This window comes from Empidonax traillii, unplaced genomic scaffold, assembly GCF_003031625.1.
Source record: "Empidonax traillii isolate 1590-97213 ecotype Southwest subspecies unplaced genomic scaffold, ASM303162v1 scaffold1394:size116989, whole genome shotgun sequence".
NCBI classification, from domain to species: domain Eukaryota; kingdom Metazoa; phylum Chordata; class Aves; order Passeriformes; family Tyrannidae; genus Empidonax; species Empidonax traillii.
In genome coordinates, this window is record NW_020956587.1 from 76,092 (window position 1) to 100,647 (window position 24,556).

At 47.9% G+C, this 24,556-nt stretch overlaps 1 protein-coding gene across 1 annotated transcript; it reads right to left on the minus strand.

The window, feature by feature from the left end:
* Positions 1–3,715: 3,715 nt before the first annotated feature.
* Positions 3,716–20,821, minus strand: EFHC1 (EF-hand domain containing 1). Its single transcript, XM_027907040.1, has 11 exons — positions 20,592–20,821; positions 15,619–15,840; positions 13,648–13,935; positions 11,811–11,960; positions 10,201–10,393; positions 9,634–9,854; positions 9,144–9,284; positions 7,769–7,982; positions 7,285–7,432; positions 6,315–6,519; positions 3,716–4,232 (listed from the first exon to the last, which is right to left on the minus strand). Exons 1-11 carry the CDS (start codon positions 20,766–20,768, stop codon positions 4,107–4,109), a joined length of 2,085 nt encoding a protein of 694 aa, XP_027762841.1. The 5' UTR covers positions 20,769–20,821; the 3' UTR covers positions 3,716–4,106.
* Between the last annotated feature and the right edge of the window lie 3,735 nt (positions 20,822–24,556).

The window sequence follows — 24,556 nt, forward strand, 5'->3', positions numbered from 1 at the left end:
ATATTGGCAGGAGAGGGCTTCCCCCTTTCTCAGGGGAGCTGGGGAAGGAGGCTGGAACAGAGCCCTTGGAGGTATCTTGCAGTTGCTCCTCATAGCCCATGCTGGGTCAGTGACACACATTTTGGCTCAGAGGCAATGGCAGTACCCGCGGGGCAGCGAGACCAGAGGGGGAAAAGAGCTTTATGTTTGGGGAGGACGTGGAAAAGGTCTAGTGTGAGAGGTTTTTCCTTTCTCCTCCTCTTCCCCTCCCCAGCCATCCACTGCCACGTGCCCTCCAAGAGCGACTGCTGGCCGGGATCTCTCCGGAGCCTCGGCCGGTCCTTTCCACAAGGCCGGTGCCTCGACAGCAGCTGAGCTGTTGACTCTGTTAACAGGTGACACATAACAGCCCCCAAAAAGCTGGCTGCTGAACGATTCCCCCTGCCTGCCTGCTTTGCTTCGGGCAGCTTTTCCACTTGCACAATGCTGTCTCTTCCTACAGTAGCTGATGATGCTTTTGTATCCCAAGTGCCTTATGTTGTAGCCTCTGTGTATTTTAGCAGTAGCTGAAAACCCTTCCTCTTTACTATGTATGTACAACATATGCTACATTTATGTGGTTTTTTGTTTTCTTTTTGATAGAGCTACCAGGAAAAGGGACAGTTAGTTATGGAAGCATTTCCATGTGTTCTTCCTATCATTTGTTTTTTTAAACCTATAAGCGATGGGGCTTTTTTTTTTTGCCCTCCCCTATATTTAGTCCTCAGAAATCCCCATCCTTCTGTTAGACCCAAACCTGGCAGGTTATGTTTTTTTTTTTAAGGCTGAGCCTTTGTTGTGAGGCAATATCCACTGTCATCCTGGAGGTATGCAATCCCCTCTCCATCAGAGGGGCTGCTCCTGTCTCTGTGTTGTAGTCCAAGCACAATCCCTCAGCTGCAAGCCCACAGTAACTGCTTCTATGTCCGTGTCATTTCTCAGCAGATCGAGCCTTTTTTTCAGCCCAAAGAGCTTTTTTCTTTCCCAAATGGAGTGTTTTTCTTATGAGCCCTTATTGGTCAGTCTGACCTTGATTTCTCTGTGTATAAAATGCCACGAGCTCACTTCCCTTGAGTGGATGCTCTTCTCATGCCCCATCTTGTCAAGCCCTGTGCCATCTGCAGAAAAAACCATAGGATCATTGGGTGAGGTTGGAAAACACCTCCAAGGTCATCAAAATCCAGCCTTTAATCCAACACTAAGATCCAAGATCCAACCCCACACAGGGGCTCTTGTCCACCACAGTGCACAAGGTGAAGGACACTATCCAAAACTGCAGGTCTTTACTTCCAGTGTGACACTATTGCTTGCACCCTTCCCCGTGGGCTTGAGGCTGCTTTTGTAGTCCATGTCCATTATCCAACCCAAGGAGATCAGGAATTGAGTAGCCTGTGATTTTTGGGGTGAAGCATAGTGCTCTCCTGTCCTAGCCTAGTAGAGCTGTAAAATACCAGCAGTAGTTCTCTCTTTCTGTCTTTAGATAGTTGGAGAATGGGCTTGGGAAGAGGAAGGGGTGGAGGAAGATCAGATGTAGCATTTCACATACAATTTTTGAGTGACTCTTACCTTATGGGGCATTACAGTCGCGTTTTGTCGTCTTCTTGTTGTTGTTTAGGATTCTTTCTTCTTACTCATCCTGTTTGGGTTAGTAGTAGACAAGTTCCAGTTCCCCTGTAGGTCCCCTTACCTTCAACTCACTGTTTTAAAATGTATGGTAGGTTTCCTGGTTGGAGGGGGGAAGAGTGGCTACTCTAAGATGTCTCTTCCTTGTCTCCAAGTGACTCTGGAAGCTTGGAGCTACCTTGCCTTTGCTGCAGTGCCTGTGGGTTCACAGCAGCCTTGGGCTCTTGCCTTTGGTAGGTGGACCCCAAATTGTGTCAACAGTGGATAGAAATGATGGGATTTGACTTACAGCCTTCCAGAAACAAAAGGTTGGTTTGGTAGGTTTTATACCCAACAGTGAAATATGTTCCTTTGGCTCGGGGCTGTGTGTGGAGTTTTGCTGGGAAGAATGGCTGTTGGAAAAGCCAGGCAGAGGCATGTAGTTCCTCCTCAAAAATGTTGAACTCAATGGATCAAACTTCAGCAAAGGAACTCGAGGAAAATTTATCTTCTTCCATATTTCCTAATTTTGGATTGGGTGGGGGGAATTAACAGTCTCTGGTGTTTTATCCTGTTTGTTTCATTCTTCCTGTCACTTCAGTTTTTGTACGGATTTTGTTTGTTGTTGTTCGTTGTTAAATGACTCTTGTGATAAACTCAGCAAAAGTATTTTTCTGAAATAAATGAATAAAAGGCATAGATTCTTCCACTGCTGCTGTCCAGTGATGCTTTATCACTTCTAAGCTGTACATGTGGCAAAGCACCTGTGATGGGTTGTACTGGTCTTTTCTCCTGTCATACCACGCTAATCTTTGCAGCATCTTGTGTCCTCCTATTCATGGAATCATGGAATGGTTTGGTTGAAAGGGACCTTAAAGCTCATCTGCCATGGGCAGGGACACCTCTCACTATCCCAGGTTGCTCCAAGCCCTGTCCAACCTGGCCTTGGACACTTCCAGGGATCCAGGGGCAGCCACAGCTTCTCTGGGCAACTTGTGCCAGGGCCTCCCCACCCTCACAGGGAAGAATACCTTCCTAATATCCAATCTAAATCTACCCTCTTAGCTTAAAGCCATTCCCCCTTGTCCTGTCAATCCATGCCCTTCCAGCTGGGCTTCATCTTCCCGCATTTCCCACGTCCACAACACAGGCAGCTGCTCTGGAGGTCATTACTCGTGGCTGCCTTCATCACAGGGAATGGTGGAGAAGGGTATTTGGAGGAGATGACTTATCTGATGTGGTTTAGGCACATATTTTTGGGTGAGTTAAATTTGTATACTTTGTGCAGCTGGCCCGGGGATATGACATGACTTGGCTCAGGATTAGGTTATGGTTTTGTAGCATGTTCAGAAAATAGTTTCAGACTTTCTTTTCTCCAGCTCCAGTAATTTCATCTGTAAGTTCCTGGTCTCTTGAGGAGTGAGGTGGACCAGAGATACCCGAAGTGATCCTCAGTCAGAGTGATCAGCAGCACAAAACGGGCCCAGAAGGGAAGAGCGGTGACCTTTCTGAACAAGGGGAGCAGGAGGGAGCTGTCATGTGGAGACTCAGCTGTCTGAGGGGAAGTGGGAATCCACAGCACAAAAGCTGGTTTAAAGAAGCATTTTGTTCCAAAGTGCTTTGTTCTCCTCTGTGTGCATGACAGCTGCCTCTTCTTTTTTATTTGTGCTCCACGGCAATACCTGGCAGGTGACATTTGGGGTGATAACATCCCTGCCACGTTTACCTTCGTGGAGAGATGAGTAATGTGACTCTAAAGTGGAGCACAAGTCTCATAACTTATTGCTATGCTAACTGCCTGTATTCCCTTTTCCTTGGAGCCCTGCCTGGTGAGATGACAGGCTGCATAAGATGGGCTTAGATGGTATCTCAGCCCTGAAATCATTCTCTCAACCTTTTGTTAAAAACATGCAGAACTCCTGGGAGCAGATTTGTGTCCAGACCTCTGCTATCTCCAGAGAGCCAAACTCACCACTGCATTTTGAGTAAATCCAAAATGTCACTTTGTGGAGTTTTCCCCCCCCCGCCTTATTTTAATCCTAAACTATTCCAGCCATTGAGGTAATTCTATTTAAAACAGATTTACTAACACTTCTATAGCAACTGCATTTTTATTGCAATTTTAAAACAATGTAAACTGGCAGTCTTCACTATTTGAGGGTGAAAGGCCCTTTTGACTCTGAGAGAAAACTAGAGTGGTTTTCACTCCAGGCTTCGGAGAGCTTTAGCTCTCTAAAATACTGCACTAAAAAGTTGGGAGATCAACAGGAGAACCCTGCTTTGGTTCTCAGAAATTTTCTTCTGTGAGTTTCATTTCAACATCCAGCAGTTGTGAAGTTGAGTTTGGTGTTGGGCAAAAGGGCGGGGGGAGGTTGGGGAAGAAAAAAGTTAAAAAAACAAGGGTGGAATTAGCTGGCTCTATGAAAAGGGGAGAGTGAGTGAAGCAAAGGTGAAGACTGTGACATCCTTTTTGGAGTATAAGGTCTTTAAGTCATCTGAGTATTTAACTGCTCATCTTGTGCTTCAGGTTCTGGGAAAAGATTACTAGGGAAGGCTCGAAGGAAGTCACGGTAGTTTACATAGTCTTCTCCACAGGAACAATAGTCAATGAGCTGTGGGGACAAAAAACAACAGACACCATAAAGAGTTGGAACAAGCTGCAAAATCAAGGGGTTTTTTTTTAGGGGAAAGTGCCCAGAGGTGTTGCTTTTGTGTCAGAGCAGGAGATCTTTTTCCCCTGTTGGAAGAGCCTTGGTAGTCCTGAATCACAGGTAAACTTGGAATCACAGAGTCACTAATGTTAAAAAAGACCTGCAAGATCAAGTCCAACCTTTAGATCATCAAGTCCAACCATTTAAGAGTTGGATTTGATGGTCTAAAGGTTGGACTTGTTGATCTAAAGGTTCATGTCCAACTTTGAATGCCTATAGATGATACCAATCTAAGCAAGGAGAAGAGTTAAAGTGTTTGAATCTAATCTTGATTTCCTTCTGGGCATCCCCACAGTGGCAGTAGGCCCACAAAAATACAAAGCATGGCCACAGACTTGACACAGGCCACAGGAAATCTTCCAGAAATCCCTGCCAAAAGTGGGATGGGGGCAGTGTATCTAACTGTCCCTGTTCTCTGGTGTCACTTTGGTGAGTGCACATGGCATGAAGGGGAGACACAGATAATTGAGCTCGGAGACAGCCCGACTAATGAGCCAGTTCTGGTGTCCGTGCCTGACCCTGCATTGTGTTACAGAGCTATAACCTTCGAGTGCTTAAGGGGAAGAAAGAGTGCTTTTGTTTCTTTAATTGCATAACTAATCTCCTTCTGACACCCAGGGAGATGGAAAAGGTCTAATATCACAGCTCCTTGAAAGGATTCTTCTTCCCCTTGTCGCCTGGAGACAGATTCACCAGGCCTTGTTCTGGGGTGACTGACAGCTGTGCTCCTCTCCAACCCAGGCAGCAGTTCACTCTCTGCCCTATGTTTAATTTATATCTCTGCCACGCTCCTGAGGGCTCTGGGAACACTGGTATTAAGATTTCAAGAGAGAAGAGGGATGTTTTCAGTGTGTAAGTCCTAGACTGGGGTTTCACACGTGGGGGTTTAGTCTCACTTGTCACAGGTTCTCCAGCCAGTTTTAGTCATGTCACTTCCTCTCCCATTCTCAGATGGAGCAGGAAGGACCCACCACACTGTAAATTCCCCAGGGTGGAGGGAGCTCTGATGAACTGTAGCACAGGAAAGCCCTGGGTGGTGGCCAGGGCCTTAATTCATCCTCATTCAGAGACACAAATCCCCTGCCCTTGCACCTTTCTAGCCATGGCTGGGATGCTCCCACTTGGCTGGTTTAGAAAATTTGTTGCTTTAGCAAGGGAACTACTCCCTCTGCTTTCTAGATTTCTCTAAATGATGAGTCTGCCTTTATTGGTCACTAATCTACTGCCTGTTATATGATGCCAAGGAAGCACCCTTGCCACTCATATTCCTAAAAGGATCTTCCATCCCTGCTGCATGAATTCTTCTCTCAGTTTCCCTCACATTTTCTGCTGTGCAGACTGTGATCTCCACATGCTGTTGCTCATAGTCCCCAACAAGTGTTAACCAAGTGGTTATGATTCTAATTTCTTTTTTTCTTTATTATTATTATTATTATTATTATTATTATTATTATTATTATTATTATTATTATTATTATTATTATTATTATTTAATTTTTGGGGACAATACTTAGTTCTTAAACCTTCAGTTCAGTCACTGCAAAACTCAGAATACCTCTAAGCCTTCCTAAGGCTCATTCCCTAAGCACCTCAGTGTCACCTCTACTCGATCCCAGCTGTGCTGGACAGACATTCCATAGGTCTGCAGTAGCCTATCCCTGATCTCTTAACACCTCTTCTGCTCATCCTAGACCCGAGCCAAAAGGAATGTTCAGGTTTCACAGGACAGTGCAGCCAAACATTGGGGGCAACCTAGGTAACATTTCTTCCCCTTCCTTAGAGGACAGCAATTATTATTTCCTCTAAGACACAGGCTCAGTTCAGCAACTCAGAGGCCTTCCTAAATTGGAACTCTCTTGCTCTTTTCTTGAAGCTGTTCCTCTTTGTAGGGTAGAGAAGCTGGTTAGGGTTGGTTTTTAGAAGAGATTTTTGGAAAAACGATAGGAGGGGAATTCCATATGAAGAGCACCCCTTCCTTCTGACCTTTTTAAGAAGAATGGTGCTGGTTGGCACTTCCAACCTGTCACAGAGGTCCAAAAATTTTCCTTTGTCCATAATTCCAGAGCTATCCTTGTCACACTGATGAAATGCCTCATGAAACTTCCTGGTGTTCAAGTAGCTGTGACGGAGCTTCAGCTCCTTCTGAACCTCCTCAATTAAGTCATCCAGGTCCTTCTTGGGGATGTCACTACAGAAGAAAGGAATAACAGGATTTCATGTAAAAGCTGACTCTGGCAGCCTTACTGTGACGCTTGTGTGAACAAGGAGCATTTCCCTGTGTGCTCCACAGTTCTGGGAACTGTGGGCAACTCAAGTTTCAACCAGAGCCCCTGAACTATCATGATACTGCCTTCAAACAATGTTATGAAGGAACATGGTTGTTACTGGGTCACACAAACTGGGTCCAGAGAGCTAAAAAAGAGTTTGTGGTCCAGGCTCTGATGGGCTGATAAGCAAAGAAGGAACAAAGGTCAAAAAAAAAAAGACTCCACCAACTGCCCGCTAAGCCTTCAATGATCAAGTAGTTCGATTTGGCTCCAGTGAACTGATGCCTTTTGGGAAAAGTGTCCCCCCCCATCCCTGGAAGTGTTCAAGATCAGGCTCTATGGAGCTCTGAGCAACCTGCTCTAGTGAAAGGTGTCCCTTTCCCTGGCAGAGGGGTTGGAACCAGATGAGCTTTAAGGTGCCCTCTAACCCAAACCATTCTGTGATTCCATGATCTGATTGAAAGTGTCTCTGCTCATGAGCCAGAGCTGTCCCACAAGGGGTTTTGGCACAGCACCAGCCACAACATTTTACTGTACACACTTCACCCCCTCTCTACGTGTCCAAACACAGGCTCTTGTAGCTGAATAACCAGCAGAGCAGCCAGCCCATGGAGGACACTGGAAACACCCTTAGATGGCAACCCTGAGTGTTGTTTAGCCCCACAACGCCATCCTTTGTAGCCTACTTGTTGACAGTGTCCTTCACTGCCTTCCGTGGGCGAAAATGATCCCTCAGGGATTGCAGTGTTGTTGCAGGGAAACTCTCTGCGTTTCTTTCCAAGTAATTAAGCACATATTCGTCAGCATCAGTGATAATAAACCTGTGGCCAAACACTGGGGAAGAGGCATTAAAGAAAGAAATGTTACTTGTGTTTCAGCATGGGCAGGTTCCTTCATCCAGGAGGGAGCATGATTCCTCTCCTGTGGCTGGCCTCAGCTTTGAGCCAGCTCTGCTAATTTGTTTCACTTGAAGTGAGAATAGTTTCACTGATTCAAAGGTTCAGACATTGACAGTAACAGAATTATATGAATGTACACCAGCTGCTGAGCTGGAAACTCAAGTGTGATGAGACTCGGAACAGAACCTTCAAGTGAGGGAAGGGATATTCACTGTCCATGCAATAAATGTCATATCAAGGCAGAGTATTATCAATCCAGGCTGGATTTTACCTTCAACTGTAGAGCCAATGGTGAAGTCAGAGGGCTGAAAGTATATGGGATCCTCTGGAGTAGACCCTGGCTTGGCAACTCTGGTCCTTCTTAAGTATTTGCCTCCAGGGATGCCAGAGTTTCGGATTGGGGGTTCATAGATGCTGATTGTGTCATCAGAGAGGAAATAGGAGAGGATGAAACGACGATTTCTGTCCTCAGGGACTGGTGATTCCTAAAGCAAAGGTAGTGGGTTTGGAAAAGAACATTTCAATCAGATTTTCCTTTCCTGGAGTTACCAGGAGTACCTGGTAACCCACTCATAAGCACCCAGAGCTCACAGCTTTTTTTATTGCCGACTAAAAAAAGTTCCTGGTGTGCTGACATAGTGTAACAAAGCCCTAATTTCAAAGGTTATGTGCTCTGCTCAGGGTAACACAAGCAGAATCTGGCCTGCAGCGACCAAGTATATTCAGTGTTTCTACAGACTGAATAATCCAAGAGAAAGGAATATCCTATATGGAATGATACATCCCAGAGAGGCTGTAAAATTCAGTATTAAAGTTATATTTTTTTCATTCTACTGAGTGCCTGAGAGAGGTTAGTGCTGCTTCAGCTCTTAGTCACAGGAAGTCACTCCCTTGACACACCAGTGGGTTTACTTGCCTCCTTTAAAATTAAGTGGATCTGAACTTGTCAGCTGTGACCTTTCGGGAGCTCCTGCACAATAGGGAAAAGAAACCAGCCCTTACTCACCCAGAGTGTTTGGAGAGGGCAGGCACCAGGCAGCACAGGAAATGCCACTGCTACTGCTGGATGTGCCAGAGGCTCCTTGCATAAACCAACTGGAAAGCTGGCACAAAGGCCAGGGCCTGGATGCTCTTGGAAAACACTGGACTCTCCAGCTTCTATGCTGGCATTTGGCTGCTGTGCTAGGACAGCTCTCTGCTGGCTTGCTGCATCCAGGACTAGCCTGGAGAAGGGCAGGTGCTGGAGCCAGCAGCAGAGACATCAAGCTCTGGCTCGTGGCAGCAGTTTCAGGCAGACAGGGGCACAGTGCCCAGTGCACTGGGCTGTTCCAGTCAGGGCCATCTGTCACGTGCCACTGGCAGTGGGAGTTTTTCCATAAATGGCTGTAGGTTTGTGGCATGTCTGGTTGGTACTTTCTGGCCTTTTTTTTTTTTTTTTCCTACTTTCTTGTGCTGCTCATTGTCACAGCGAGCACACAGTAACCCGCTGCCATCCCCCGAGGGACACTCGTGCTGGCTTGGGGAACTCTCTTCTCCCACTGGCACAGAGAAGAATTTGCCAACAGCCTTGTCTGAGCAGGCTGCTCCTCCCATCCTCCTGACTCTACCACACAAGCTGGCCCTATTCCACCAAGGAAAGCACTTACCAGGGCCACCTGGTACCTCAGGACCTTGAGATTATTCTCCAGCATCTTAATAACATCCTTCTGTGGACGCTTCGGAATCAGGCGGAGGCAGTTCTGGATAGAGTCTTCAGGGACGCCAAAACCATTATGGGGAGGAATTACCTGCATCCAGAGGAGATATCAACCATGAACAGTTGAAACTGAAAAAAAGACAAAGTTTGCAAGACAGCTTATCAAAACCCATCTAATTTGGAAGGAAATCTTCTGTCACCAGGTAGCAAGAGCTGTGACAATCTGCCAGTAGAGATGCTACTGGCCTGGCCATGTGTTGTATGAGTGCAGCCAGACTTTCATTTTTGTATCAATTATGACCTTTCTTGCCTTGTCTTCTTCAAATTACTCGCTTTTTTCTTTAAACTGAACTTGTTTTCTATAGGTTCTTAATAAACTGAACCTCCAGAGCTTATACCAACTGCTTTCCTCCCTTCCCTTCAGAAACCGTTTGCAGTACCTTTGGAACTTTCTCGAATGGTTTCTCAGTGATTTCCAGAGGCTGGAAGTCTGTGATGCCATATTTTTCCCGATAGAAGTTTTGTGTGAACTTGTCACAATCATAGATTAGGAAGGTGCGTCCAAGGAGGGTGATGGTTTTGCCAATAGCAAAATCCCTGGGTGAGTACCACTCAAGTACCTCCTCGTTAGTGATCTCCAGCACACAGCTTGGGAAGCCCACTAAGGACAAGGGAGCAAAAGGAAAAATAAATTAGTCAGGTAGATGTTAACATTTCTTAGTGAAAAGGGATATAAAAGCAAGCTGTGTAAATAGCTCCAGGGAGCTGTTGGCACTGCTGTCCAGCCACTGTTTCCCAAAAGACAAAGAATTTAATGATCACTTAAAGAGCTTTTCTTTGACCATAAAACAGCGACACTTGGAGTATTCTCAGTCAATTTTCTTCGGACTCTGTACCTCTGGCACAGCCACCAAGGATGTGTCCACCCACCAACCAAGGCACTTTAGCCCAGAGGCCAAAGTGATTGGGCCAATCCAAACTTACTTTTGTAAGTGATCCAAACTTACTTTTCTTTTCCGCGAGGGTTTTGGGCAGGCGCTGGCGTTTCATCAGGACTGGGAATGGGTCTCTCCCATCATTCCTACTGTACACTTCCCGAACCTCCACTGTGTCATCTGCCAAGAAGTAATGGATGATGCAACGATGCTGGTCACCAAAGGGGTGGTTTGTGTCATCCCATATCGCGTAGAAGCGAAGGACCTGGGGTGGAGAAAAGAGACACAGACAATCATGGATCTGAATCACCTTTTGATGTCAAGAAATCAAACTGCTCACACTGAGATGCTCAAGAGTTTCCCAAGGTCCCGCTGCTGAACAGGCAGCCCAATAGCCACCAAAGCTAAACTGGCAGGAAACTGGAAGGTATGGCCCAGCTTGCATCAGCAAAACTGTCTGCTCCACTCAGAAAAGGGGGAACATATCCAAAATGGTATCTGGATACAATCCTGGTCTGTGCTAACCCTTATCTGATGGCCAGGAGATGTTTGGTTGATAGCTGGCCAGAGACAACATGCAGAACTTGGGTTGTATCCCAGCCCTGGTTTATTTTCTAGTATGGATAGTCCATAGGGTTCCTTACATTGTCGCTACATGAAAAGAAGATCCAGAGGAGCAGAGTTAGCCGACTGTGTGCACGGGGAGAACTCAGTCAGAGCAAGCAGCAGTTTTGTTTGTCTGAAATTGCCTGCTCTGGCACGTGGCATCAATGTTTTTGGGGAAGAGAGGAGTGGATGCAGCACAACCACTCGTATTAGAACTGCATCTGGATGCTAAATTCCAGAGGCAGGTGGCTTATCTCATCCCAACAGAAAGCAAGAGAGTAATGGATGATCCAGAGCACAGGCTCTACAGTCTAAAGAGGGGCTGGCAAGAGTTTACAAGGCACAAAGCCCAGAAAAAAACATAAAAGGTTTTGTTTCTCACTAAAGCCAAGAAAGGAGTAAATCTGGAGTCTCTTTAGCAGACTGAGGTGTTTTAGAATGAGGGAAGTTGCAGACATTCACAAGACTTGGGTTTCAATGGCACATATAGTCTGTAATCATAGAATCTCCTAGGCTGGAAAAAAACCCTCTTAGATCATGGAGTCCAACCTTTGACCAACCTTGTCTTTGTCAACTAGACCATGGCACTAAGTGCCACATTCAATTGTTTCTTGAACACCTCCAGGGATGGTGACTCCACCACCGCCCTAGGCAGCCCCTTCCAATGTTTAACAGCCCTTTCGATGAAGAAAATTTTCCTGATGTCCAACCTGAATCTCCCCTGACACAGCTTGAGGCCATTTCCTCTCATCCTGTCCCTTGTTCCCTAGGAGCAGAGCCCGACCCCCACCTGGCTCTACCCTTCTGTCAGGGAGTTGCAGAGAGTAAGAAGGTCCCTCCTGAGCCTCCTTTTCTCCAGGCTGAGATCCCCGAGCTCCCTCAGCCACTCCTGGTGCTCCAGTCCTTTCCCCAGCTCCTTTCCCTTCCCTGCACATGCTCCAGCCCCTCAATGTCTTTCCTGAAGTGAGGGGCCCAGAACTGGACACAGGACTGGAGGTACCTTACAAGTGCTCTGCAGATAATCCCACAGTGTGTGGGTAATCCCACAGTGTGTGGGTAATCCCCAGCTCTCTCACCTTCGTGTCGTAGGTCAGGAACTGCCAGAGGGGGTCAGGACCTGCTGGCACGATGGGCTTTTGCACAGGCGTCCGTCGCTGTTCTGTGTAAGGATCTGAAACCATTTGCTCTGGAGGGTTCAGTACAATTCCCTGGCTCTCCATGAACACCTGGAAAGGTCATCTGAGGTGTTAATGTGCTGTGAGTTCTGAAGGTAAGAGGTGACTAGAGATTACAGGTGGGCAGAGGTGAGGGAGGTCAGAATACTGCAAGGTCATTCCTCACAGAGAACTCTACTGCAACAACAAATACAGCAGATGACAAAGATATTTGTTTAAGCTACTTCTTAGCTTTGCTTACCCTTTAATTAATCAGAGCAGTCCTGTCCTCAACATCCTAACTCAGATTTCACTTGAGCACAGTTTTCCTTGGCCTTAGGGCTTTAAATAGAGCTGGTCTGTCAGCTGGTCTCTTTCATGTAAATGAAAAATGCTAACTTGGTGTTTAACACAGATGTAGTTAGCCTGAATTTGCAAGAGCCTTAGGGCTGTGTCAGACAGTGGAAGTCAGTGTTACCCACACTATGCCCACCAAGACCTTCCAGGCATGAGGATATGTTTTAGTGGCAGCTTCATTCCATCTTTCAGGAGTACTTTTCCCACAGAAAGAGTGCCATCTGCCTGTTTATGAAGGGTTTTCTTGCTTGCCTTGGATGCATGAACAAACTCTAGGGTGCTACTTGTGTACTCACATCACTCACTCAAAACAACCTCTGAAGTCAATGGACTTGTTCTCTTTTTGGCCTTGGGAAGTGGTCTATGGAAATATTCAGCCCAGGAAACACCCACGCAAACATCTCCAAGGGGGGATATGAGATCCCCCTGAAGACTCACAAGGCAGGTTCACACTTTCAGACTCACTATTTTCCAGTCTGGAGGGTGCAGGTTAATGATAAATAGACTGGTGGCCTGGGGATGTAGACCCATGTAAGCTCATTCCATGTTTTCCATTAATATTAACATGAGGATGAGCTCTCCATTTGATGTGAGCTGACTTTAACAGTCCTCCAGTTCCAGCAGAGCTGGCCCCATAGCCACTTATACATCAATTATTATACATGTTTGGAACATTTTGTGGGCATTGAGGCCAACTGGCAAGGAAAAGCCTGGATCTAAACTCTCACAGTTTCCAGAACAGGTTGACTGCACAAAACTCACCTACAGGGAATGTTCCCTGGAACATGCTAACTCCTGGCCTAGAAGAATAGTAGCTGAGCAGGGCTGAGATTATCCTGGGGACAATCCAGCAGGATACCAGTGTACTGGTAATTGTTATAACTTGTTATTGGATTGTTGTTATCTCATTTACTGGCATAGAAATAGCGAGAAATAGAAAAGCAGGCAGTGAGTAAGCTTTTAGAAAGGTCAGTTCATACCACGATTCCCAGCCCATGGATCATAGCTTGGCTGTGGATGGGTGCAGAGTTACTGATTTTATTCCCTCCCCCTGTTAACAGAGGAATATTAAGTCAGAAAACAGTTAGGATTCTTCATTTCCTTCTCATGTATGCACAATGTTTCTGCACCCAGAGGTGAACTTGGAATTTGTACTGCAAGGTGAAGTCCTGAGAACAAGGGATGGATTCCCAGAAGCCCTGGGACAAAAGTACCGAGCAGTTCACACGCCCTCAGCAAATATTGTACCTTGAACTCCCCACTGGCCTGAAGAAAGAAATCTATACAAAAATAAAAATGAAAGGTTGTGAGCTACAGATGCAAGCTGCTGGACTCTAGCAAGTCTGTCCACCTGTAAATCCCAGGATCCTTTCTGTCAGCGTTCCCTGTACCAGCAACCCACCTTGGTGAAGGAGTCGCAGTCGACTAAGCGGTATGTCCTGCCATACATGGTGATGTTCGTGGCCAGATTCAGGTCCTTCCAGTGGTAATAATCCCCCTGGTCATTCTTGGGCACCCGGTGGCGTCTCATAAGTTTGCCTTGAATGAGCCCAGAGTTCTTCACTACAGGCTCTATGACACACATGCTGTCATCTTCCAGGTAGTAGTAGATGCCCACTTGGCGGATCCGGTAATGCTCCTCCGCAGAGGTACGAACCTCTTCCTGGAAATAGGCATCGAACTTCAAAACCTGCCCAAGGGACAACATAACAGAGGGAGAGAGAAAGAAACATTTGGAACACCGTGATTAGTCTATTAAGAGCAATAATTTATTTTTAATTTGCTCTGGCAGTGCAAAGTTACTGGATTGCATTCTACTAAACCATCAAACACAACTGTGGCCAAATCTGTGAGTGATGGCAGAGGCACTGCGAGGGCTTTTATCATGATCTGCCTTTGACAAATTTGACACACATGGGAGAGGTGTAAAAATACAACCTTCCCCCTGCTCCTCCTTAATCACATGCTTATTTCACCTCCTGCTGGGTGCTTGGCTGTTGACAGTAACCTACTTTACTGACATATGTGACTCTTTATTTGTCAGTTTTACAGCCCCTGATTTAGGGAAGTTATGAAGAAATTTTAATAAAAAGTTCAGCCACAGCTGAGGATTTTAAAATCTGCGTGGCTCATCATTTCAAGGCCAGGTTGGATGGGGCTCTGAGCAAACTGGTCCAGTGGAAGGTGTCCCTGTCCATGGCAGGGGGTTAAAAACAAGAGGATCCCTAAGTCCCTTCCAACCCAAACTATTCCATGATTGTATGATCTGAAGTCACATCTATTCAGCACTGAGAGAAAAACCTGATATGTGCTGGGGAAGCAAGGAAACTAATCAGCCAGTCCCTGTGCCTGGCAGAAGTAGGAGGAATATTCTCTCCAAGATCATTCAGTGCCCCTAAGAGGATGTAGGTGGCCAATCAGGCCTTGCATACCGAGCCTACATCAGCCCAAAGGCCTGGATAATGAAGGGATGATAAAGCCACCAAGTTCCTACCAGTCAGCAAAGTGCCTCACAAGGGACCATGATATCCCCAGCAGCACTCGGGCCCCTGCTGCTCCTCTGGCTCGAAGGAAGGGGCAGAGAAGGATCTTACAGAATAAACAGCAACATCTACATCACTCTGAAGGAACAGCCTCAGTAATTAACGCAGCACATCTGTTCCCCAGCCTGTCTCACAGATGGGTTGAGGGTTGGCTGGCTCCAGACTGCTCTCCCAGCCCTGGCAGTGTGCGGAGCTCTGCACGTGCCGAGCTCCAGGAGCCTCTCACGGAGCCCTGCAGCCACTGCTCTGTCCGTGGCTGCCAACTGAAGGATGGGACACTGGAGCATTTAAAATCAAGGGTAAGCTCAGGACTGCCCTAAGCAGACACAGAGCCTCCTCCTAGTCCAGTATGATCACCAAGATGTGACTCAGGAAGTACTAATGGGGCTGTGCAGGCTGGGACATGCTGTGATGACCAACACAAGCATAAATAGATAGATCACAGTCAGACTATCAGAGTCCCCACTGCAGACTGACGTTTCCAGTTAAAGTTCAGTTACAATCTCGATACAGTTTTGGAAGCACAAAAAGCCAAGGCTGTGGCTCACAGAGCAATGGTTATAAACAGGAGCTTTTCAGGGTTAATCAAACCTCTTTTCCAACCCTGCTGGAAATGCTGGAGTGTAACTTGCGGGGAATGTCTTACATCGTTTACGTATTATAATCCTCCTCCCGAGCAAAGAAAGCCTCTTTCAGTCTGGGGTTCAGCTGTCTCTGACTAAGGGCTGTGGCATCTGAAAACTGCTGCACACAGCCTTGTGAACCCTGGAGCCGAGTGTTTGTGTCTCCGAATTTGGCCAGTGATATTCCTGGAATAGGCTTCTTTATACCTGTTTGTCAAAAGCCACGTATGACGGCATGAAGGGTGGAGGCGGAGACTTCTTGGCCGGCCCGTAGGTCAGGGTGGGTCCCTTTGTGCATAAATCATCCAGCTGATCTTGGGAGAGCAGATTTGGGAAGATCGTCTCCCCGCCAATCCCCTCTCTTGGCAGCTGGGAAAAGGCATATCCATTTCTGAAGCCCAGTGTGTGGGACCGATGAAAAGATGTTCTCTGTGGAAAGAGATCCAGCTGTCAAAATACTGCATGAACTGAGTAGTTACAGCTACTGAAAGCACAGAAAACCAGTAAGAGACTGCAATATCCAGAATGTCTCTCCTCCCTACCCCCAGCATATTATTATAAACTATTTAAAATCAAATTTTACACTTAGACCAAGGAGGATTTAAAAACAGTAGGTGGCTGGATGTACAAAGCATGAGAGTGGACTCAAATCCTAGCACTGTCACAGACTCCCCAAGAACTGAAATCAATAAATTTCCCTATTGCCACCATACTCACTGCCTAGAACAGGATGTCAGCACTTTATGTGGTATTGATCTCACAAACCTTTTGTTCCCTACCCTGTTTTTCAGCTGTACAGGGCACCATGGGACCTCAGTTATTGCCTTATGGTGCTCCCTTGACTGTTCTGTACCCTCTGTGTGTTCTGTTGTTATTTATTTTGTTAACCCTCTCCTGGGCATGATACAGGATTTTCTTTGCTGGGCTAAATATTGGTGTTTCGTGCTCACAGAACTGCAACTATGAAACCTACTAAAGCACATTAGTTGTTTTATCACCTCTCCACAGTCACAGAATCACAGAACAGCTTGGGTTGGAAGAGACTTTTAAAGGGCATCCAGTCTAACCCCCTGCCATTGAAAGGGACACCTTCCACTATCCCAGGTTGCTCCATGCCCCATCCAGCGTGGTCTTGGACACTTCCAGGGATGTGGCAGCCACAGCTTCTCTGGGCAACCTGCACCAGTGTCCTATCACCCTCACTGCAAAAAACTTTTTTCTTACATCTAATCTAAACTGACTCTTTTAGTTTAAAACAATCATCCCTTGTCCTGTTGGTACAGGCCCTGCTAAAAAGTTTGTCCTCATCTGTCTCGTAGACCCTTTAGGCACTAGAAGGGGTTCTCAGGTCTCCCTAGAGCCTTCTCTTCTCCAGGTGAACACCTCCAGCTCTCCCAGCCTGGCTCCAGAGCAGAGGGGCTCCAGCCCTGGCAGCATCTCTGTGGCCTCCTCTGGACTCTCTCCAGCAGCTCCACGTCCTTGTGCTGTTGTTCCCCAGAGCTGGAGGCAGCTCTGCAGGTGGGGTCTCACCTGAGGGGGCAGAGGGGCAGAATCCCCCCCTCCCCTGCTGCCCATGCTGTGGGATGAGCCCAGGACAGGCTGGGAGTGCCCATGGCCAGGGCATGTCCAGCCTCTCACCTACCAGAACCCAAAGTCCTTCTCCCCAGGGCTGCTCTCAGTCAGAGCTGTGAGTAGGACCTGCTGAGTAGGGTCAGACCTGAGTGCCATCAAGCCACTCCACTTGCTGTAGAACTCACCACACCTGGTACATCACCTGCACTCCTGAAAGCCTGGCTGGTCCCACTGGCCTTTCAACACTTAATGCTCCAGAGAAAGCAGGAGAAATTATGAGTCTCTGACAATAAAACCCCTTGACTGTCGCCAAATAAAACAGAGTTGTACGCATTTCTAGTGCTGAAAGAACAAGTTTCAGCTCCTTTTCCAGCCCCAGACTTGCAGTCAGTCCAACGTCAGGCATGTGAAATGCTTCTTCTCCACCCCCTACCTCACCCCTCATGGTTAAGCCTCTAATCTTATTTATACCTTCAAGGCACCACTTGAATGTCACATTATTCCTTGTTTTCTCTTTAAACTGCTTCTACAGGTCTTGCAATGGAGAGAGCAGTGAGGAGAACAGGTTCAGGTGAAAATTAGAGTTGACTGAAGACACGTTAGCACAACAACTTACAAACTGTCACAGAGCTGCCATTTCCTTCTGTTAAAAACATCCCAAGGGAAAGCTGTGGGGAAAATATTCAAGGAAAACCAGGAAGTTTGTCTTTCATTTGAGCAGTGTTTGCCAGAAGTGCACAGGCTTTTAAGGCTCCACAGTTGCCTGAAGAAAATACCTCATAGAGACACAAGGCTCCTGGAGTGGATAAGCTCTCCCAAGCGAGCCTTGGATGCCTGATAACATCTCACAGGATCAGGTGACTAATGGAAATTAAAAAGGGAAAACCCAGAATGTAAACTCCTAATCTCAGTTGCTGCCAGTCCCTATCTGAAGAAACTGCACTGAATTAAGTCCTCCTTTTTGCCAAGTCTATAACACTTCTCACAAACCCCATTCCCTCTCCCAGTGTCCATGTCTACCTCTCCCATGAGCACTAAGCAATAAGAACACTGTTTATTTGAACACAGAGGTTTCCTTCAACACCTCTCAGCATTCATTGGAAAACAAGTGTTGTGATGCCCATTTTAGAGACTGGAAAATTGCAGATTTCCAAGATGTTGTAAATGATCTCAGGGAAATAGTATTATTATCTGATAATAATTCTGACACGACCTTTATTATTGCATGGTTATTTGTTATCAGTAAATGACTCCACTAACTGTTGGAGAACCCAGTTTTCAAAGACTGAGGCCAGGTTGGATGGACTTGGAGCAACCTGGTCTGTGGAAAATGTCCCTGCCCATGGCAGGGGGTTGGAATGAGATGATCTTTAAGGTCCCTTCCAACCCAAACCATTCCATGATTCTATGATAAGTAATTTTTATATATGCAGCCAGGAATTTTTCCCCGTTAGAGATGCTCTCCAAGGAGCCTGTAAATCCTTGGTGTGCCCAAACCAGGCATGAAACAACCCCCCTTTGGACATTTTGGGGGATGTTTTAGTGTATCTGAGAAGTAAATGGGAGTATTCAGGGAGTATCAGTTTTCTCATCTCAAAAGGATGTAGGGAAGATTTGGGGTTATCCTCAGTGTGTCGGTCACTGGGAATAGGGGAAAGGAGAGGCTGCTTCCTCATTTTGGTATCAAGTGCAGAGGATGAGGATGAGACTGCTTATTCCGGGGAATCTGGGAGCACCTACTTGGGATGATCTTGGGGGCTGTGGTGGTATCAGTTCTGTGGTGGGATACCAGTACTCTCATCAGGTTATCAGGTTCCAGACCTGGACCACCAAGGATTCAGTTCTCCAGGCAATACCAGGAGAACATTTTTGGAAGTATCAGACATTTGGAGCAGGAGGTTTCAGAAGGTTGTTGACTGACCAGGAGATTGGTGACTTCAGGGTGTATCTGTCCCTCTAAGGGGGGTGGGTGGATCCAGGACACAATAATGTTGGGATGATTTGAGGGATTAATTCCTAAAGGAGGACTGCTTGAGGTTTGGACAGTGTGTGTTCTCTTGGGTATTTCCAGTTGAGCAGGTATCAGGTGAATTTAAGGGTCCTGGTTCAGGGCAGCATCACGAGCAGTTGAAGGTTCAAACACATTCCTTCGGGGAAACTGAGATGGTTCAGAGAAACAGCAGTTTTCCCAAGGGAATCAGATTTCAAGAGTGTAAAGTGAGTTTGGGGATTTCCCTTGGGGCATCACATGAACTGGTCGGGGAATTACTGGATGGATTCAGGGGGACTGGATCTCCCTGGGGTGAGTTTGCAGACAGCAGTTCTGCAGTTACGGAAAAAGCTTTTGAAATCTCAAATGAGGCCTGTGTGTGTGTGTGTCCCTCTCCAAAGCTATCAGAACAAATTCTGATTTGTTATGAGATGGGCACATGATGCAATGGATTCCTTGGGGACAAGACTAAAAGCAACAAGACCCCTGGAACACACTTGCAATTACAAGTGAGACTGGGAGAACTCAGGGAGTATCAGATCATCTGTCAGTAGGGTCAGGGGATACCAGGTGGGTTCAGAGTGTTCAGATCCCCCAGAAGTGAGTTCAGCAGGGACCTGTGGGCTTTGGGAAACACCAAGTTCCTCGGGAAGAGTTCAGTGGATATTAGGTCTGCTGGGGAGCATCAAATGAGGTTACAGGGCACCAGGTTCCTTGAGGGTCACATCACAGGGCACCAGGGTCTGGTCAGGTTGAGAGGTGCTCATGGGTTCACATGACGCCAGGTTGCCTCAGGGATATTTGGTGAATTCAGGAGGTACCAGGGCTCTCCAGGGAATTACAGGGTGGTCTGAAGAACAGGATGTTCACCTGTTCAGGGGTAACATGTCCCCTCTACTCTACTCTTGTGAGATCCCACCTGCAGTGCTGCATCCAGCTCTGGGGAACAACAGCAGAAGGTCTTGGAGCTGCTGGAAGGAGTCCAGAGGAGGCCATAGAGATGCTCCAGGGGCTGGAGCCCCTCTGCTCTGGAGCCAGGCTGGGAGAGCTGGGGGTGTTCACACGGAGAAGAGAAGGCTCTGAGGAGACCTTGGAGCCCCTTCCAGAGCCTAAAGGGGTTCCAGGAGAGCTGGACAGGGACTTGGGACAAGGGATGAAGGGACAGGACAAAGGGGAATGGCTTCCCACTGGCATCAGGGGGGTTAGATGGGATATTGAGAAGGAATTCTTGGCTGTGAGAGGGTGGTGAGGCCCTGGGGCTGGTTGTCCAGAGAAGCTGTGGCTGCCCCTGGATCCCTGGAAGTGTCCAAGGCCAGGTTGGACAGAGCTTGGAGCAGTCTGGGACAGTGGAAGGTGTCCCTGCCCGTGGCAGGGGGTTGGAACGAGATGGTCTTTAAGATCCCTTCCAACCCAAACCCTTCCATGATTCCATGAACATTAGCTGACTTCAGGGGTACCAGGTCTCCGGGGGAACTAGAGGAGGGTCTGCGGTAGTACCACATTCCAAGGGGTGTCTTTATGGGGCACGAGGTCCCCCGATGAATCTCTGACGCCCCTGGTCGGGTTCAGCTCCTGGGACAGGGTTACGGCGGAGGGGACAGCGGGAGGGCGCGCTCACCGTGGGGTCCCTGACGGCACAGCCGGGGAGGAAGGGCAGCCCCGGCCCCGGCCCCGGTCCTGGTCCCAGGGCCGGTACCGGTGCTGGTCCCGGTCCCGATCCTGACTCCAGTGCCGGTCCTAATTCCGGGCCCGGCCCTGATCCCGTTCCCGGTCCCGATCCCGGTCCCGCGCTCATGGCGGCGCTCCCGGCCCGGCCCCGCCGACGCGTCTCCACGGCAACCGCCGAAGCGCTCAGTGCGCAGGCGCGGGCCCTTCCGCGCGCCTCGCTCCGCGCCTGCGCAGTGAGCGCCGCGGGCCGTGACGGGGGGGGGGGGAGGGCGGTGAGGGAGGTGGAGGTGTCGGACATTCCTTACGCGGTACCAGGGGGGCGGTTCGGCCCTTGCAGTGTGGAAATAAGCGCACAGAAAGCGTTAACCTTTTTTTTATTTGGGGTTTCCCCCTCACCGCGTCCTCATGACTTCCTCACAGTCCTCTGTGAGGCCCCTTCGAAGTCCGCTCACAGCCCCGCATAGCCCCCTCACATCCCACCGTATATCCCCCCAAAAGCTTCTCACATCCCACTCACATCCCACTCACAGCCCCTCAAAGCCCCTCACAGCCCCTCATAGACTCCACAGCCCCTCATAGGCCCTATATCCCATCACAGCATCATCTCACAGCCCCTCATAGACTCCATATCCCCTCACAGCCCCTCACAGCCTCATAGCCCCTCACATCCCACTCACATCCCACTCACAGGCTTTCCCCCCCGCCCCCTCACATTAAAATATCTTGGCCCCCAAAACGGGTGGTGGCATCCAAGCCACTTGTCTTGGGAAGTTTTCCCTGCCCTGTGCAGTGCCCAGGGTGAGGAGTAGCCACGAAGTGTCAAATTCATACTTGGAGTGCTTGAAACATTTTAACAGAAGTGCTTGTGCTGGTTTATTATGTATATAGTAGGTATATGACCTGTGAAACAGTGGGGCTTTAATATGTAGCACTGATATAATCCCTCTCTTTCAAACATGATGTTTATCTCTGAAGGAAGGGGCAAAAACAAGCAGCAGGGAGGCCATCAAGGAAAAGGTGGTTGTGTAAAAGTCACTCCCAAAAGCAAGAGAGAAAAGAGAGCTAAATCCATTACCATGGAAGAGCAAAGTTACGTGTTGCCCAAAGAAGTTGTGGATTTCCCATCCCTAGAAATGTTCAAGGCCAGGTTGGACAGGGCTTGGAGCAACCTGGGATAGTGGAAGGTGTCCCTGCCCATGGCAGGGGGTTGGAAGGAGATGATCTTTAAGGTCACTTCCAATCCAAACCATTCCATGACTCTGTGATTCTATAAAGAAAAAGAAAAAAAAAAAAAGACTTTTTTTGTGTGTCTTTCCCTTGTTCTCTTTATCAGCAGCACACAAGACGAGCCAGGCTGCAATCCAAGGGCAGGCAGCAGATCCGAGGGTTTTGTAAGCAGAAGTTAAGCGGGGAGAAATGCAGCCAGGCCGTCTGTCTGAGCACGGTGTGGGAGAGAGAAGAAAGCCAGCCGGTGGGAGATAAAGAATGAGGCTGATGAGCTTAGAAAGGAAAATAATGGATTGGAGGCCAAGCAGGGCTGGAAGGGCTAGATCTGGAAGACAGCAAAGCTGCTGGTGTGACAGCTGACTCAGAGGCAGGTGCTGGGACCAAGGCATTTGCTCTGATTTTCTCATGCTGTGATATCCAGGCAATGTTTAGCAGGGAGCAAGGCCTTGCTCAGAGAAGAAACTCGCCTCCATGTGCCAGGGATCATCCCTGAGGAGAGTGACAGCAAGTTTGTGACAAGGCTGTGTGTCACAGTGCTCCTGCACAGACTGTAATGATGATGGGCTGGGAGAGCTGGGGATATTCAGCCTGGAGAAGAGAAGGCTCCACGGAGACCCTAGAGCCTCCCTCTTCCAGTGCCTAAAGGGGCTCCAAGAGAGCCAAAAAGGGATTACTTACAAGGGTATCTGGTGATAGGACAAGGGACAATGGTTTTAAACTGTAAGAGGGCAGGTTTGAATTAGGTATCAGGAATAAATTCTTCACCTGGGAGAGTGGTGAGTCTCTGGCAGCTGTGGCTGCCCCATCCCTGGAAATGTTCCAGGCTGGGTTGGATGGGGCTTGGAGAAACTGGGATAGTGGAAAGTGTCCCTGCCCATGGCAGGGGCTTGCAACTAGATGAGCTCTAAGGTCTCTTCCAGCCCAAACCATTCTGTGATTCCATGAAAGGAAGCTTAAGGAAAACCACAGCAGAAGCTGGTGCTTTCTTAGGAGTAGTGACTGTAAAGCAGGAGAGAGGAGAAATGTGGAATAAAGAACTGAAGTGCAACTCAGAAGATCTGGATTCAGCTTTGACAATTTCTGCACAGACAAGTCTGAATTCCCAATCTTAAGATGAGTCTTTTTAGCTTCCTACATCCCTGCTGTCTACCCAGGGAAAAGGGATTCTTAATCGGGCTCTGCTTTCGTGGCACTGGAGGACATAGATGGAGACAACTCGCCCTCTGGTGGGTAAAAACACAACCGTACAGAAGCCTTATTCTGTGTGTTATATTAAGAAATACTTCAAAGTGTTGATTAATAGAAGGGAAAATATAAGATTTTTAGAGGGGTTTTTTGAGTGCTGAAATTCACACAAGTGTACATCCTGGGGGATGAGGTATGAATGTGATCACACATGATCCTCCTGGGCAAGGCTGGTAAGCTGAGGACCTGGAGCAAGGTGACAGAAAGGGATCACAAAATCAACAATTTTCCACTGTGATGGAAAAACCCCTAAAACTGGGATCCCTGAATCTGGGAAGTCAGTGTGCTGGGGTGTCTCTCTGAAGTGTCTGTAAAGAGCTCAGGCAGTGTGGGGACTTGGCATGATGAATCAGAGCCACGTGTGCACCCACAGGACTATGATCTCAGGATCGTAGGAAGATGTGGTGGAATGGCTCCTATGACCCAAGTGTTGCAATGGAAGGATATAAAGAGTCTCTTTAAGGGCACCTCTAAGAAGATGAGGAGGGGGAGCTGCCCTTTAGGAGTGCATGGAGTTTTGCCTGGGTGATGACATAACAGAGAGCTTACACGGAAGGATTAGGGATGACCAGTATGGGGACAGTGTAATGGGCTGCTGCCTCTTTGCAGGCCTTGGTCCTCATGGGGGACTTCAGCCAACCCTGTTATCTGCTAGAAGGAAAATGTAAGAGGGATGGAGCACCTCTCCTATGAGGAAAGGCTGAGAGAATCGGGATTCTTCAGCCTGGAGAAGGCTTTGGGGTGACCTAATTGTGGCCTTCCGGTACCTGAAGGGAACCTACAGGAAAGATGGAGACAAACTTTACAAGGGCCTGGAGTGAAAGCACAAGGGGGAATGGATACAAACTGACAGAGGGCAGGTTTAGATTGGATATTAGGATGAAATTCTTCCCTGTGGGGGTGGGGAGCCACTGGCTGTGGTTGTCCCGAGAAGCTGTAGATGCCCGATCCCTGGAAACATTCAAGATTAGGTTGGACGGAGCCCTGAGCAACCTCATCTAGTGGAAGGTGTCCTTGCCCATGGCAGGGGCTTGGAACTAGATGATCTTTAAGGTCCTTTCCAACCCAGACTATTCTATTGTTCTATGATGAGTAATCCAGAAGGTTTCTGGAAAGCAGTGCTGATGACTCCTTCATCCCAGTGATGGAGGAGCCAACAGGGAGAGGTGCTTTGCTGGACACCATACTCACCATCTAGGGTTTGTTGGGGATAAATCAAAGGCAGCCTTGGCTGCAGTAACCATGAGATGGTGGAGTTCATGACCCTGAGGGGAGGGAGAAGGGTAAAAAGCAAATTCACAGCTCTGGACTTCAGAAGAATTTGGCCTCTGCTAAGATCTCCACCTGATTGGTAGAGTCCCACGGGATAAGGCCTGAGGAGTCATCTCCTCCAAGCTCAAGAGCAGTCCATTCCAATGAGCAGAAAGCTGGGCAAAAATGGCA

Excerpts from the sequence above, each read along its gene's own strand:
- EFHC1 (XM_027907040.1), bottom strand. The coding sequence starts at position 20,768 with ATGAGCGCGGGACCGGGATCGGGACCGGGAACGGGATCAGGGCCGGGC. Across the intron at positions 7,983-9,143 it reads TGAGGTACCAGGTGGCCCTG|GAATCACCAGTCCCTGAGGA; the intron begins GTAAGTGCTTTC and ends CCTTTGCTTTAG. Across the intron at positions 7,433-7,768 it reads CATTGGCTCTACAGTTGAAG|TGTTTGGCCACAGGTTTATT; the intron begins GTAAAATCCAGC and ends CCTCTTCCCCAG.